Here is a 15269-nt window from a genome sequence, read left to right as displayed (position 1 = left end):
CGTTGCATTTTTTAGCTGTGTTGGTGTCTCTTTAGGACTTTTAAATGTAAATTGTGTTTTAGCAGTGTAATTTCTTTGTCTCTCTGCTTTAATACAGAATATTTTCGTCAGTGTTGATCATATTTCCCATGAATCAGATCTTGCTCCACGCACTCTTGATGACGTGACTGCATGCTTTCTGCAGCACACGACACATGAACCACATGCCCCTGGTCAGGTTTCTATTTACAGACCGCTCTTCTGGCAGTTAAGATACAGGGATGCTCCCATCCAGAATATCCGATTGTTTAACCTTTGCTTCAGTGGCACACAGCCTGAGTTTGCCTCCTAAAGCAGATGCACTTGTTCAACGCCATACTTGCTTATAGTCATAGATGTTTGAGATTTTAGCTTTGTGCCTGATTATGGGATTGTGTTATGATTCCCTGCATGCTTGGCTGGAACTGTCGGCACAGATGGGGATGACATCTTGTGGCTCCCCATGTCCCACAGTTGTAGCGTCCTGTGACTGGCCTGCGTGCTTGTAGAGGCCTACAATGATATCTGTGTTGAAGCACAGCAAAGCTAAGCTGGGATATTTTTGTCCGAATGAATAAATAGTTTGTTTGTTAACATAAGTCCTGCACTAAGAGAAGCGGGTCACGTTATATTACATATTTTGGAAATACTGAGTGATACATTTTTGATTTTTGTGACCTCTAGTATGAATTTCCAATTTTTAATTATTTGAAGGCTGCATTTATTCGATCAAAAATTCAGATAAAAATAATAATATTGTGAAATATTATTACAATTTAAAGTAACTACGTTAAATAATATACTAGAGGTAATATATTTTAAAATGTGCTTTATTTCTGTGATGGCAAAGCTGAATTTTCTTCAGAAATCATTCTAATATGCTGATTATCAATGTCGAAAGCATTGAAATGGAAAATGTTGCTGCTTAATATTTTTGTTGAAAACTGCTTTTAGGATTCTTTGATTAATAGAAAGTTAAAAAATATCCTTGCTGAATAATAGTTTATATTTTTGTTTAATCTTATTGATCACAAACGTTTGAAAGGTGTCAATGTCAGATTTGTCAATGTCTGTGCTAACTATGGATAAATATAAATTATACCTGGCTCTAGGTACAAATCAACTTTTTTGGGGTATATTCTGGTCATAAATATGAGAATGAAAATGAGAAATGAGAAAAAGGACACATCTAGAGAGTACTGTGTTCTTATGCTGAATACATAATCAAATTAGCCAATTTTTTTATAAACTTTGTGGAATTTTCGGGTGGTCTTGAGTGGGTGCAATTCCATGATGACCCACCTATGAGTAATTGTTACTTTTAAAAAAATAATCATTTCAATGTTGTTTACATACCAAATTACATATAGGATTTACACCATTTTAACATTTTTAACAGCCCAAAAGTGTACGTGTACACACACACACACACACACACACACACACACACACACACACACACACACACACACACACACACACACACACACACACACACACACACACACACACACACACACACACACACAAACACACATCATTTATTTCATGACTTATCTAGAATGATACACAGCTGACATGTGATTACATTGTGACTCATCTGTCCAAGCATTCTCACAATGGCTCCATGCAATGGAGATGACATCATTTTCTCACTGTCTTCTGCCACACAACTTCAAGTGTGTGCGTTTTATGAGTGTCTGCGGTTCATCATGATGATCCATGTTTTAAAAAAAGTGCTATGTGTGCTGCGTTCTGAACGATCATCATCATGACATTATGGGTGATTAGGGTTCAATCATTTGACTGAACTCGCCTCATACGCACATTGTTTTATTCCTCACTTGTTTTTGCATTTGCCAGCTGTTTGTTGCTTAGTGAAGTTGTTGTGTTGTGTCAGTAGCTGCATGGGTTTCAATGAAGGGCACGATGCTTTTACACACTTCACTGTCATTCTAAAGCTGCTTGTGGGCAAATTGTTTGATATATACAGTGTGTATATATATATATATATACAGTGCTGGTCAGAATTATTTGCCCCCTTGGGTACATATGATCAAAGATGGCTATAAAAAATAAATCTGCATTGTTTATCCTTTTGATATTTTATAAAAAAAAAAAAAGAGAGCAAAAATCTAACCTTTTATTGAAGTAAAATAATTGAAAGTGGGGGGAAAATCACATTATGAAATAAAATGTTTTTTTCTCCAAAACTTATTGGGAACAATTATTTGCCCCCTTTTATTAAATACTTTTTGCAACCTCCTTTTTCCAAGATAACAGCTCTAAGTCTTCTCCTATAATGCCTGAAGAGTTTGGAGAACACCTGACAAGAGATCAGAGACCATTCCTCCATACAGAATCTTTCCAGATCCTTCAGATTCCCAGATCCATGTTGGCGCTGCTTCTCTTCAGTTCAGCCCACTCATTTTCTGTAGGGTTCAAGTCTGGGACTGGGATGGCCATTGCAGATGCTTGGTTTTGTGCTCAGTGACCCATTTTTGTTCTGATTTTGATGTTTGTTTTTGGATCACTATCCTGTTGCAAGATCCCAACATGACCCGTTATAAGATTTCTAGCAGAAGTTGTCAGGTTTAGATTTTTTTTTTTATCTGTTGGTATTTGATCGAATCCATGATGCCATGTATCTGAACAATGTCCAGGACCTCTGGCAGAAAATTAGCCCCACAGCATTAAAGATAGAGAGTATTTAATTTTACACATCTTTTTTAATCCCTGTATGAAGCATATTAAGTGTTTGCTGCCAAAAAGCTATTTTTTCTTCTTCTTTTTCATCTGTCCATAGAACGTTTGAAAAGTAACTGATACTACTGGAACTTCAAACGGGACGGGTTCTATGGTCAGATGAAACAAAAAAAATTCGCTTTTTTGGCAGCAAACACTTAAGATGGGTTTGGTGCACACAGGGATTAAAAAAGTACAGGGATTAAAAAAGTAATTTTCTCATACTTGTTCAGATACATGGCATCATGGATTCGATCAAATACCAACAGATAAAAAATCAGCTAGAAATCTTATAACGGGTCATGTTGGGATCTTCCAACAGGACAGTGGTCCAAAAACAAACATCAAAATCAAAACAAAAATGGGTCACTGAGCACAAAACCAAGCATCTGCAATGGCCATCCCAGTCCCCTAAACTGAACCCTACAGAAAATGAGTGGGCTGAACTGAAGAGAAGCAGCGCCGACGTGGATCTGGGAATCTGAAGGATCTGGAGAGATTCTGTATGGAGGAATGGTCTCTGATCTATCGTCAGGTGTTCTCCAAACTCTTCAGGCATTGTAGGAGAAGACTCAGAGCTGTTATCTTGGAAAAAGGAGGTTGCAAAAAGTATTTAATAAAATGGGGCAAATAATTGTTCCCAACGTGTTTTGGAGAAAAACATTTATTTCATAATGTGATTTCCCCCCCCTGCCCCCCCCCCCCCACACACACACACACACACTCTTTCAATTCTTTTACTTCAATAAAAGGTTCGATTTTTGCTATTTTTATAAAATAAAATATCAAAAGGATTAACAATGCAGATTATTTTTTACAGCCATCTTTGACCATATGTACCAAGGGGGCAAATAATTCTGACCAGCACTGTATATATGTGTGCGTGTGTGTTCAGCGTGTGTTTGGTACTCATATTTATCACCTGAGAAACTGCGTGCCCCTCTTCAGGTAGAGTCTCTGGAGTGCGTTTTTGATGGGCCGTCAACATTAGGAGGTGAGGAGGTTCCAGCCCCCGCCTTTGCCACACTATACTCGCAAAGTGACACACTGATGCAGGTAACCCGGTGCGATTTTTATGGTCTTCATTCACACGTTTTTCATTATTATTCACATTATTCATATTATTCAAATCACAGCTCTCCATGCAAAATGATAAAACGGATGGGACAAGCTTATAATTTAGAGAAAGCTGTTGCAGTTTGCTTTGTAAACACTAGGTAGCAGACATGTCACAGTGTAAGATGTCATGGATGTATGTTGGAAATGTTGTAGTTTGGATTATATAATTGATCTATTTATTGTATTTTATACAGTAAACATGCAGTCAAAATGCTGTCAATTCCCTATTTACTTCCTTAATTTCATGTTATTTCATATTATTATTGTGTATTATTTAAAAGAAAAACAATTGTCTTTGTAAGTTTTAATAAAATATAAGAAAAATAATAACATTTTTCCTCTGACGTCAGTTACGCTAGGCTACTGGATTGTTTTAACCAATAGCCAAAGCGTTTTTAAGGCATTATTTTAGGTCTGACTTCATTCTGTTATGTAACAGCCAGCATCTATTACATTTTTACTTATTAAAAATGCATCACATTACCAAAGTAAAAGGTGTCGTGAACACCAATTCCCATTGACTTTAATATCTGTGTATACATTGGATTCAATTCTTATGAAATCTTTAATTTCTTTAAAACTCTGAATTTCTTGTTTTCAGATTTTTGTTGTTGTTTGTTTTTGGAAATATGTTTTGAGTGAGTTTATTCATTAGTAACTAATATTAGTAATAATTTTGACATGTTTGGGGCAAAAACAAGTACAGCTAAAAACAGTTTTGAAGATGAACACTTTTTCAGATTTTTATATCAGTGCGAAATGTTTGTTGCCAGGGTAACCCTTTATGTTATTCGGAAAGAAATGACCATTTCTGTTTGTTGTTGGCGCTTTTGAAAAGGTAATTTTCTCAGATAAAAAAATGGGCATTTGCCAGTGTTTGGGTCAAAGAGGATTAAATAATTCATGTTTAATTTGTCTGACTTGTTGCACAGCTCTATACTCTATACTCTAACAAACCATGTTCATCAGTAGGTCTCTTTGGGGTGTCCAAATATGAGGTAAAGCTTATGAGATACAGTTATCATTCAACTAATGAAATCAGTTACTGACTGTATGTATTTTGTAAAAAGCTTTGCTAGATTATCTTCTATGTAAATGCATTTGTTGTATTTTCAAGAAGTGATGTGTAACTCTAGCCTCTCTCTGTTGATGCATTCAGAGAGTTGTTTCGTGTTCACTGAACAGAATGTCAGACCGCCTTTTTAAAGTGGGCATTTGGTGCTTATAAGGTTTGTGGCAACAAATGTTTTTCTGGGGGAGGTTGTGAAACAAGACACGCATCGTCTTTATATTAACAGGCCTGCAGACTTCTTCGCAAACAGATGGTACAGAGGGCCTGTGTATTTAATATCGAAGTTATGTCGTTTAAAAAAAATTTGGCTTTTCTAAAATATGACATTTGTCACATTTAACCTTAACAGAAATTAATTAAGTGTATTTAAGTGTATTTTTCATGCACATTTGCCTGACAATTCTTGTGTGTGTGTGTGTGTGTGTGTGTGTGTGTGTGTGTGTGTATATATATATATATATATATATATATATATATATAAATATATAATTTTTTTTTTTTTTTTTTTTTTTTATTGTTATTTTTTTTATGTTTCTCAAATAAATCTCTTACGTTCACCAAGGTGCCATTTATTTGATCAAAATACAGTAAGAACCGTGATATTGTGAAATATAATAATTTTTATATAACCGTTTTCTATTTTAATACATTTTAAAATGTAATTTTATTCCTGTAATGGCAAAGCTGAATTTTCAGCAGCCATTACACCAGTCTTTGTCACATGATCCTTCAGAAAACCTATTAAAATGCTGATTTGATGCTCAAGAATCATTCCTCATTATTATCATTGATGTTGAAAATGAATCCATTTGTTCTTAAAGGATTAGTTCAGCCCAAAATTAATATTTTCACTCACCTCAGTGTAATGGTTCTGTTTGGTTCTATGGACTCTTATTTTGATATTCTGTTTCCTCTAGTTCCTCTTTCCCTGCTGTGTTTAGTTTCGGTTCTGTTTATGTTCGTTTTTGATTCCATGGTTAATTGTGTCGTTTAGCCTTATCGTTTGTTCCCTGTGTATATATAGTCCTTAGTTCTCAGTCCTAGTTGTCGGTTCTCCTTTTTACCTTGAGTGTGTTTATTTATCCCGCATTTCAATTGTTTGCATACTTATTTTTTCCCACCTTGATATTACAATACCACTATAAGAAACACAACACTAAAAATGCAATTGCCTTATAAAAATCCATTTGCCCAGCTATCATGTTCTATACCGAGAAAATAACCAACCAACCAACCTAGTCATAGAGAGGGATTTTCCCCTGATGATGACTACTGGAAGGAGCAAAGGAATCAAGTGTGGACCTCATCAAAGTTGTTAAATACAGCTACACCAGCCAGAACTTCATCTAAATACATACTGGATAAGAACATCCTGATTAAACCGGCCAGAAAAATAAATAAAAATACAAGTTCAAGATGCACTAAATCTGATTTATTGGTTGCATAGAGGGGAATAAACTAGTCGCTACTTAAAATTTATTTTGCTATAAAATGTGATTTTTACCTTTAAGCTTGTTACTTAGTTCATTATATTTAGCAGACTGAATGGGTCCTAGAGTAAATTACATGGCATCTCTCAAACTTGGGTAAATTGAGAGCCGATCACAATAAGCAAAGCTTATTGGTTATTTAAAACATGCTTTCATCCATTGTAATGACACATAGGCTTTCCAACAGATGTAAATCAATATTTACACCGTATAGTAGTAGTAAATTTATCCCTCACACGTGTCCTGCAAAATCACATCTACTGTCCTTCAACAGAGCAACAACCAGGTGGTCTCCCTATTTTCCCCCTGTTTGTTTATTAAAGGTTATTGAATTAGTAACCTCGTCATGCGTGTTGACTACACCAATACTGTGACACTCAGTGATCCTGTCATTGTATGGAAAGAGCTGCGTGAAGAAAAGAAAAAGAAGTAATACTGTAGCATAGACATGGTTGAGGAGATGATGACTGCGTTTTTATTTTTGGGTGAACTAATCTTTTCATATTCTCTGGTCTTGGGCTTTTCCATGTTTGTATTGTGCTCATGTCTTTAGTGCTTGTCATCAGCAGTGGAGAGTTATGCAGTAATGTGGCTGGAGCTGCAGGGCAGTAAGTGCATTAGTTTTGTCCAGCCATATAAAGTAATGGGAGCTGGAGGTGGAGGCGTTTCTGCCTTGAATTCTAATAAGGTGCTTTTCTGACTCAGGTACAATCAGTAATTTGTTTTAGCCTGTAGCCTCTGTGGGGACAAGTGGATCTGTGACGGGGCACTAAGTGTACTGTGAGCGTGAAGACTTCAAATCCCATGTGTTACCAAATAAAGTGACGCATGACCGCTGATCACAAGGAGACCAAATGGCTGCCAGTAAGCTCAGACTCCACTTGGTGTGTTAAATCATGTCATATTTTTTACTCTTTATGCCAAGGTTCACTTGCTGTATGTTAGTTGCTAAAAACCAAATATGCATCACTGCTGTTTAAGTGAGACTGGTTTTGTGTTCATTTCTCAATGGTGACATTGGTGAAATAGTGACAACTTTTAAGATTTCAGAGCAAGCTGTCTTTTTGCAGTTTAGTGTCAATAAATGGTCTTTTTTGAACTGAAGAAGAAGCTTTTACTGCTGAGCTATAAAGATTTTGTCTCAGTCCTTTTTTATTGATTGTAATTGCAACTTAATTTGTTACAAATATCTAGCAATATGAATTATAGTCTCACAGTCTTATAACTTTATATAGTCTTTATATCTCACAATTGTAACTTTGTAACTCAACATTCTTCAAAATATGTTCTTTTGTGTCTGAAGAGGAAAGTCAGTTTTACAGGTTTGGAATATCTTGAGGGTGAGTAAATGATGCAATTTTCACTTTTGGGTGAACTCAAAAATTATGTTTACATTATCATCCCCACATTTAGTGCAGATCACTTTGATCCATGAAAGTTACTTGGTACTTTTTGTTTACTGCTGCAGAACTGGCGTCCGAATAACCTCTTTGTAGTCTTATCAGAGATTGGGCGTTTTGCCTGAGAGTTGAAGGATGTGACCTCATAAAAGCTGCAGTGAATATTTGGAACATCTACAGTAACATCAAATCAAATGTGCAAACAAAAGTTTGGGGTTGGTAAAAATATTTCGTTTTTTGAAGGAAGTCTCTTGTGCTCACAATAGTAGCTGTTTTCTATTTTAACATATTTAAAAATGTAATTTATTCTTGTGATGTAAAACGCAGCATTCCAAATTCTCGATGGCATGAGTCTGAACCAATGAAATGTGATTTTACATCATGCTGATGTAAACAAATCAATCTTACTCAAGCTGACTGACACATCCGAAGCGTGCGCAAAAAGACGCTTCAGACAGCATGTGATCCCGATCTACACGCATACACAGAATTACAGTATTTCAAAATATCTGTTTTAGTGAGTATACACGCGAACATTATCTGTTATTTCTTAATGTTTTGTTAAACACCTGATGTGTAACATCATATTAGATCCGTGGATTACAGTAGGTCTTAATTTAGGCAGGCTGTCTGACTCATTCATGTTAATCAATCAATTGTGTTATCATGGAAAAAAAAAAAAGTTGAATATATATTTTTCCTATAGATATGGGTTTTGACTTGGTGTGTGCCAAACAAATTTTCCCTGTCTGCTGCCTTGGATGTCCGCTCAGGATAGTCTGTCACTGGTAATAAAATGTGAGATTTCGATCAACCAATTAGTGATGTACTTTTCCAGTGTCCTGTGATTAGTCACATGACATTTACAGCTCTGGTGATTGGCTTGAAAAGTATGGCCCAGTGAGCAAAGATGGCAATATTGGTTGCATACTTCCAGAGGATCCTGCTTCAGCCTAGCAGTTGCCACTAAGATGAATTGTTTATAGACCTCAGTGCGTTGTGTGTAACTTTTGACAAGATGTAGCTACCTGCATTATAACATGACACCAGTTATGCCAGTCTGCCACTAATGCTGTTTGTTCCAGCCACGTTACGGTCTCTGCATCGTAACGCGTTGCTTTCCAGCATAACCACGTCCTCCCTGACTGTGTAAACCTCCGTTAGTCTAGCTGAGAGCAAAGAGGAGGATCGCAGGGGAGGAGGGGGGGGGGGGAGAGAGAGAGAGAGACAGCATTACTGAAAAATGAGCTGTGTCATTCTTGGGGAATCTAACAGACCACAGTTTAGAGTCCTGTAGCACCAGCCGTCCCCTTACGGCCAGCATGCAGGTCCACGTGTTCACCCGTGAAGCTCTTTGGCGGGCTCAAGCAGGGACAAGCTCCTAGCCCCCTTTCTCACTGTCCTATCCTGCATGCACTGCATCATGGGATCACCTTGACGCAGCTTCTGGGGGTGGGTGGGGAGTTCGGATCAGAGCTGAGGAGTACCTTGCTGTATCGGGTGGTCTGTCAAACCCTGGATGCCACACTGTGCCAGGACTAGCAAGTGACATGCTGGCATCCATTTGGTACGCCAAAAAGATGGGACGACGTCTGATCAGTAGCATTAGGAGGACCAAGAGATTGCAGCTGCAGTTGCTGGTGGGTAATAGTTAGTATTATATACATGAAGCAGGTTTGTGAAATGCATGCCCACAGGACGTGTTTGCTCCAGACAGAATGACTTTGAGCTGTGCATGTAAATTACAGGACAGATAAGCGGGGGAAAAGATTGCCTCCGCTGTAACATCCTCCTTTCTTTTTAAATGCAACGCTTTACGGACATGGTTTTAAAGGTGTAAGTTTATCATTTAGTTTTTGTTAGAAGCAGTATCTTCTATGTACTTTCATACTAAAGTATGCACAGATTTGGACTGTCCAGTTTAACTGCAAAGTAACTGCAGCATACTTTTTTTTTTGTAAAGTTGTCGAATTTTTGTTATGTGTGCGTGTTTTAGTGTTTTTTTTTTTTTTAAACAGACCCTAAGGGGACGTGGTGAGGGACAAAAATATGAGAGGGGAGGAAACATTGTATTTCATTGTTTTTGCTTTCACTCTCGGAAGTATTACGTTCATCTGCCTCATTATTTCACTCACAAAGGTTTTGCGTGCAGACACTAAGTTATTCAGGGGAACACAAAAGTTTTGCGAGAGAATGCAAAAGCATTGGAATATAATTTTTTCTCCCATCAGATTTGTTCACCATCACCTTGTCCCTTTAGGGGCTCCGTAGGTTTTGTATTTTGGTTTGGTTTCAATTGGTTTTGGTTTTGTTTTGTTTTTTTTCAGTTGGTTTTGGTTTGGTTTGATTTAGAGGTTGTTATTTTTGTTAAAAATGTACTTATTGTAAGTGGCACAAAGTTATTTTGGTGAAAAGAAAAGAAAAAAAAAATGTTCATGCTGTGATTGCATTGTTTTTTACTTATCATTAGCATGATAATAAACTTCTTTAAAGGTCCTGTATTATGCCCCTTTTCACAAGATGTAAAATAAGTCTCTGATGTCCCCAGAGTGTGTATGTGAAGTTTTAGCTCAAAATACTCAACAGATCATTTTTTACAGCATGTTTAAATTGTCATTTTTTGGGGCTCAGAAAAACGCGCTGTTTTAGTGTGTGCCCTTTAAATGCAAATGAGCTGCTGCTGCACGACACAGGGGGCGGAGCTTCATGAGCTCGCACTCAGTCTCTCAGGACAATTTCATCTCCCGGAATGATGATAATATCAGAAACTCTCAGTAACGGTGTTCATTTTGAGTCGGACAATAATGCCTACAGAGTCAGAGTGCTGTATAGAGATAAAACAGGTATAGTTTAGTAGTTTAATTACGGTTATTATAACGTATTTGTCATCTGCTTGTATGTATCCATTATTTATTAATAGCCTACAAGTCTGCAGTCTGAATGATGATCAAACATACTGATGAGTTTAATAAAGTTTATTGTAGTACATCACACAAAAGATGAAGCGTCAGTTTTACTTCAGAAAATCACCGTAAGAGCTGAGTAAACACAGTAAGTTATTAGAAGTGCGCAAGTACATAAACAAATTTCGGTAGAGTTGAGGGAGCATTCCTGTGGGCGGAGGTTAGTCAAAAAACGGTTTTAATGACGTCATTAAAGAAGGAAGTAGAGGGATGTAGTCCAAACGGGCCGTTCGATGTAGTCAACTTTTGTTAAATAAAATATCTCGCTTGGCATTAAACTTTGAGCTTTATAATTTTACAGATATTATTTATACTCTAACAACAACATTACACACTAACTAAAGTTTGAAACATGGGATCACGAAGAACGGGACCTTTAAAACACGTAACCCTGGTTTTACAGACAAGGCTTAAAGGAGTCATAACCTAGTATTACCTTGGATACCTACTGCTGTATTGTAGTCTTTCAGGCCCTTCTAAAAAAGAAAAGTGGAAAAAAAATAAACACAGAGCTCCTCAGACCCTTATTTCTGAAGGCATTATTGTCTCGCGAGATCTGATGCGATATTTTGGCTGTCGTGGACGGTCATTTTAATAATGCAAATGAGGGGCGCGTTGATTGGTGGCAGGAAGGAGGGGGGTTGACAACGCAGGTAACGCTTTAGCATATCATTCCAAAATGACATCATGGCGCAAGTTATGAATGAACCCGACCAGGGGTGCGTTTCCCGAAAGCATCGTTGGCCAACTATGGTCGCAAGTTCCGTCGTTACCAATAGAGTTCAATGGACATTGCGATGAACTTGCGACCATAGTTGGCCAACGATGCTTTCGGGAAACGCACCCCTGGCCGCGACCGGCAATATACAATAGCCGAATTCATGATGATCTCAGTCATTTGTTGTTTGCAAAGTAACGTTAGCAGCCATTCCCCATGTTTACCTCGAAGCTAATACTCCCGCTAGCATACAATAGCCGCATTAGCTGTTAGCTGCTGTTTGTTACACACAGTAGAGCAATAAAAACTCAGTCTTACCGTTTCAATTTCAGGCAAGTCTCTGATGGTTGGAATTGCACCTTTTTCCAAACAGAGCTTCGAGGCCAACTTCGCCTGATATTGCCCCAAATTTGTGTATGATTCCTGTGTGAAATGTTTAGCGCAGACTCCTAACGATAAGCCAGTTGAAAGGGTTGTTGGGACAGCGTCATTAAAAATGAATTTCATCCACTGGTCCCTGATAGTTTGGTCCGTTTTTGGTAGAGAAAACACATTTACATGTTGTTTGTGGCAGTCAACCACAGAGCAACTCAGGTGTGTACTCGTTTCTCCATCTTTCTCGACTGAACTGAATATGAGGGGGAGAGGGGCGGGCTTCCCGCGGCATAGGTTTGCGGTGTCCATATATGGTATATCCTGCCCCGTCATGACGTCAAGACGGGGCTGAAATCAAAATCTCGTATTTGAGTGCGCGTGCACGCGCGCTGGTTTATTTACCCTGAAGTAAACAAACGCTTCACTTTTAAATATCGGCTTCCCGGCCAGTGTATAATCGTTAGGCAATCATAACATACATTGATTCTCGTGGAAAAGTGAAAATTGCAGGTTATGACTCCTTTAAGCTAGTCCCAGACTAAAATGCATGTTTGAGTTGTTTTAAAGCTGCAGTCGGCAAGTCTGGCAGATTGGGTCGACTTAGCCAAACTTTTGAATGTTTACAACTCTCATGCCCCTCCCCCACTACCAGCGAGCACCCTCCCATCGAGGTCGTGCTCGTCAGTGCGTGTGCACCAGATTTTCTGTGAACGCGTCCGTCTCTTCAGCATCGATCAACACCATGGACTCGGAGGTAGGCTGCCCTGGCTACTCTATCCATAGATAGCAATAACCGAGGAATTGGAAGCTTGTTAGTAGATTTTCTCTCCGCCATCACGCTTCGTACAATCTTCAGGCGTGTAGTGTGCATGTGAGACTGTAACGTGCGCGAGGGAGAGGGGATCTGTGGCGTGTGCACGACCTGTGATTGACAGTCAGATCTCACACCCCCCTGCGCTGATTGGACCCGATGATCCGGGAGCGGTGGATTTTTGCAAAACAAATAACGCGCTCCAGGTGGAGTTAGAAGCTCGGGTTTTTTTCTAAAACCACCTTATTTATGTTGTTCTGTCGGATTATAGTGTCGATTTCACTGAATATGATCAAAAAAATGTTGCCGACGGCAGCTTTAACTGAAAGCAACTTGCACTGACATATTTTAATGTTTAATATTTAAATGTTTTGTCTCAAGATTCACACCAGTAATGTTTTTGTCTAAGGCATGTTTATAAAAGCTATTTAAATGTCGTAATTGAACAAAGGCCTAATCCTGACTTAATCTAAGCCCTGTCTGTGAAACCGGGCCTTAAAGTGACAGTTTACCCCAAATGAATACTGTTATAATTCACAGTTGTTGTTTTTTTTTAACCAAATTTATTTTCTTGCTTCCGTAGAATGCAAAAGGTGTTGTTAGGCAGAGAGACCATACAACAAAAGTAGATGTCTATTTATAATGGCAAGCTTCAAAGTGACAAAAAAAGCACCATGAAAGTATCCTTAAAAGTAGTCCATGTGATTGTGTGCTCATCTTTCCTCCCATAAATCTATTGAATGGCTTCAGAAGACTTGGAATATTGCAAATGTGGTATATGATTTATGATTCTTTATAAATCATACATGTGGTGTATGATATCTATACATACACCACATGAGATATATATATATATATATATATATATATATATATATATATCATGTGGTGTATGTATAGATATCATACACCACATGATATATATACATTTGTTAGAAGCAGTATAAATGGATGAATAACTAAAGCTCATGACATGAGCTCATCCCCATGTGTTTCTCTTATCATTAGATATGCTGCATTTTAAAAGTCTCTCGGTGGTTCTGCATTTTTATACCTTTTAATGTAATTGTGTGTCTGTGAGCATGAAAGGAAAATGTACTGCGAATACGATAATGTAACAATCATGCGGTGTCTGCCGACAGAAGATATACACATTAACATGTAGAGTAGCACCACATGCCATTTTTATTGTCACCCCATCTCTGAAATAACTGCTCATCTCTTTGCGTGTTTACTGCTGAAATTCATTTGGCCTTGAGACTGAGAGCTTGGGGAAGAGGCAAGGGACGCTCCGAAGGCTTTTGTCCTTGTATTGTGCTATCGATTGATTGCCCATAATGCTGGTGGTTGGGGAAAAGGAGGAATGGCTCAGAGACTGTGAGGTGGTAAACAAAAGAGACAGCTGCTTATTAGAATGGAGAGGCATCTTTAAAATGAGTCAAAGTATTTCAACAAACGTGTCTGTTTGTGAGGGCACACTTTTGTGATTAAGTGTATAATAGCAGTAGAAAACAGGTTCTAGTTTGTGAAAAAAGTGAAAGAAGTCTTGTCAAAAATGTTTTACATTAGATCCATTTGATAATTGTATTTGTCAAGCCAGTGTTGTCAAGATTAAAGAGCTACAAAAGCTTTTTGTATGTGTAGTTTAATTTTTATTACAATTAATTAGAATTTAATTTAATATAACATTACATTTTAATTTATTAATTTATATACTGGGTGTCAAAAGTCACCATTGAAAATCTGGGAATTAAATTTTAAACATTTAGTATGAAGAAATGACAAAGAGGACATGATCATCAGATTGTACTTTCAAATACTAAGAAATACTGACATGATCTTTGTTGGTTCAGCTTTTCACTGTAGTTTTTAAGATGATAATAATGTTAAATGTGAAAAATCTGCATTTTTACTAGTGGTCCCCAGTGTTGGACCCCATTGTATGCAACACCAATCTCATATAAATATGCCAAGGCATAATTGTTTGATAATAGAACAAATTAATATTAATGTTCATTCATTAATATTCAAAGCAGTTAGTTGAATTAATTTTGACCGGTGGACAATAAAAAAAAAAAAACCAATAGATTAAAATTATCTATGGACCCAATTATTATATAGATTTGGGTGTGAGATCTATTGATTCAAGCAACCTAGCAACCATGAGCATCTTAGCAACTGACAACATCCAAGAACGCCCTAATATTACAGTGAGTTTTGCATAGACAAGCACCACCTACATTTTACTGTTATTATAAAAACAGTAATAATCTAAATTACAAATGAACAAAGGAAGCAGAAAATGGCAACAAATTGGTGATTGGCATGGATGTTTATTCATTTGCAATGGTTTTCTTTGTTCCCCTATTCTTTCTCTGCTTTTCTGTTTTCTTATAATACAGTCTGTAGAACCCATATTACTGCTTGCTTTGTAGTCTTTTGCTCTATAGGGAAATAAATGAGCTGTACAGTAATTAAATGATCACGCCTCTCTCTTACATGTCATCGGCTGAACTGAACATTTTGTGTTGGAACAATGACGTTCTGCTCTGACAGTC

At 37.5% G+C, this 15269-nt stretch overlaps 1 protein-coding gene across 17 annotated transcripts in view; it reads left to right on the top strand.

The window, feature by feature from the left end:
- Nucleotides 1-15269, top strand: part of LOC307165763 (disks large homolog 1) — a 116979-nt gene that overhangs the window by 49818 nt on the left and 51892 nt on the right. For 6 of the 17 annotated variants that reach the window (XM_079883713.1, XM_079883715.1, XM_079883704.1 and 3 more), the window contains one exon: nt 3712-3819. The exons of 10 other annotated variants lie outside the window; for them this stretch is intronic. In XM_079883713.1, the coding sequence (XP_079739839.1) occupies nt 3712-3819 (108 nt within the window). Of the gene's footprint in view, nt 1-3711; nt 3820-9306; nt 9485-15269 lie in introns of those variants that run through there. One more of the 17 variants, XM_079883710.1, reaches the window with a different exon arrangement.

Source organism: Squalius cephalus, assembly GCF_949319135.1.
Source record: "Squalius cephalus genome assembly, chromosome: 10".
NCBI lineage: Eukaryota > Metazoa > Chordata > Actinopteri > Cypriniformes > Leuciscidae > Squalius > Squalius cephalus.
This window is presented reverse-complemented; position numbering and strand designations above follow the sequence as displayed.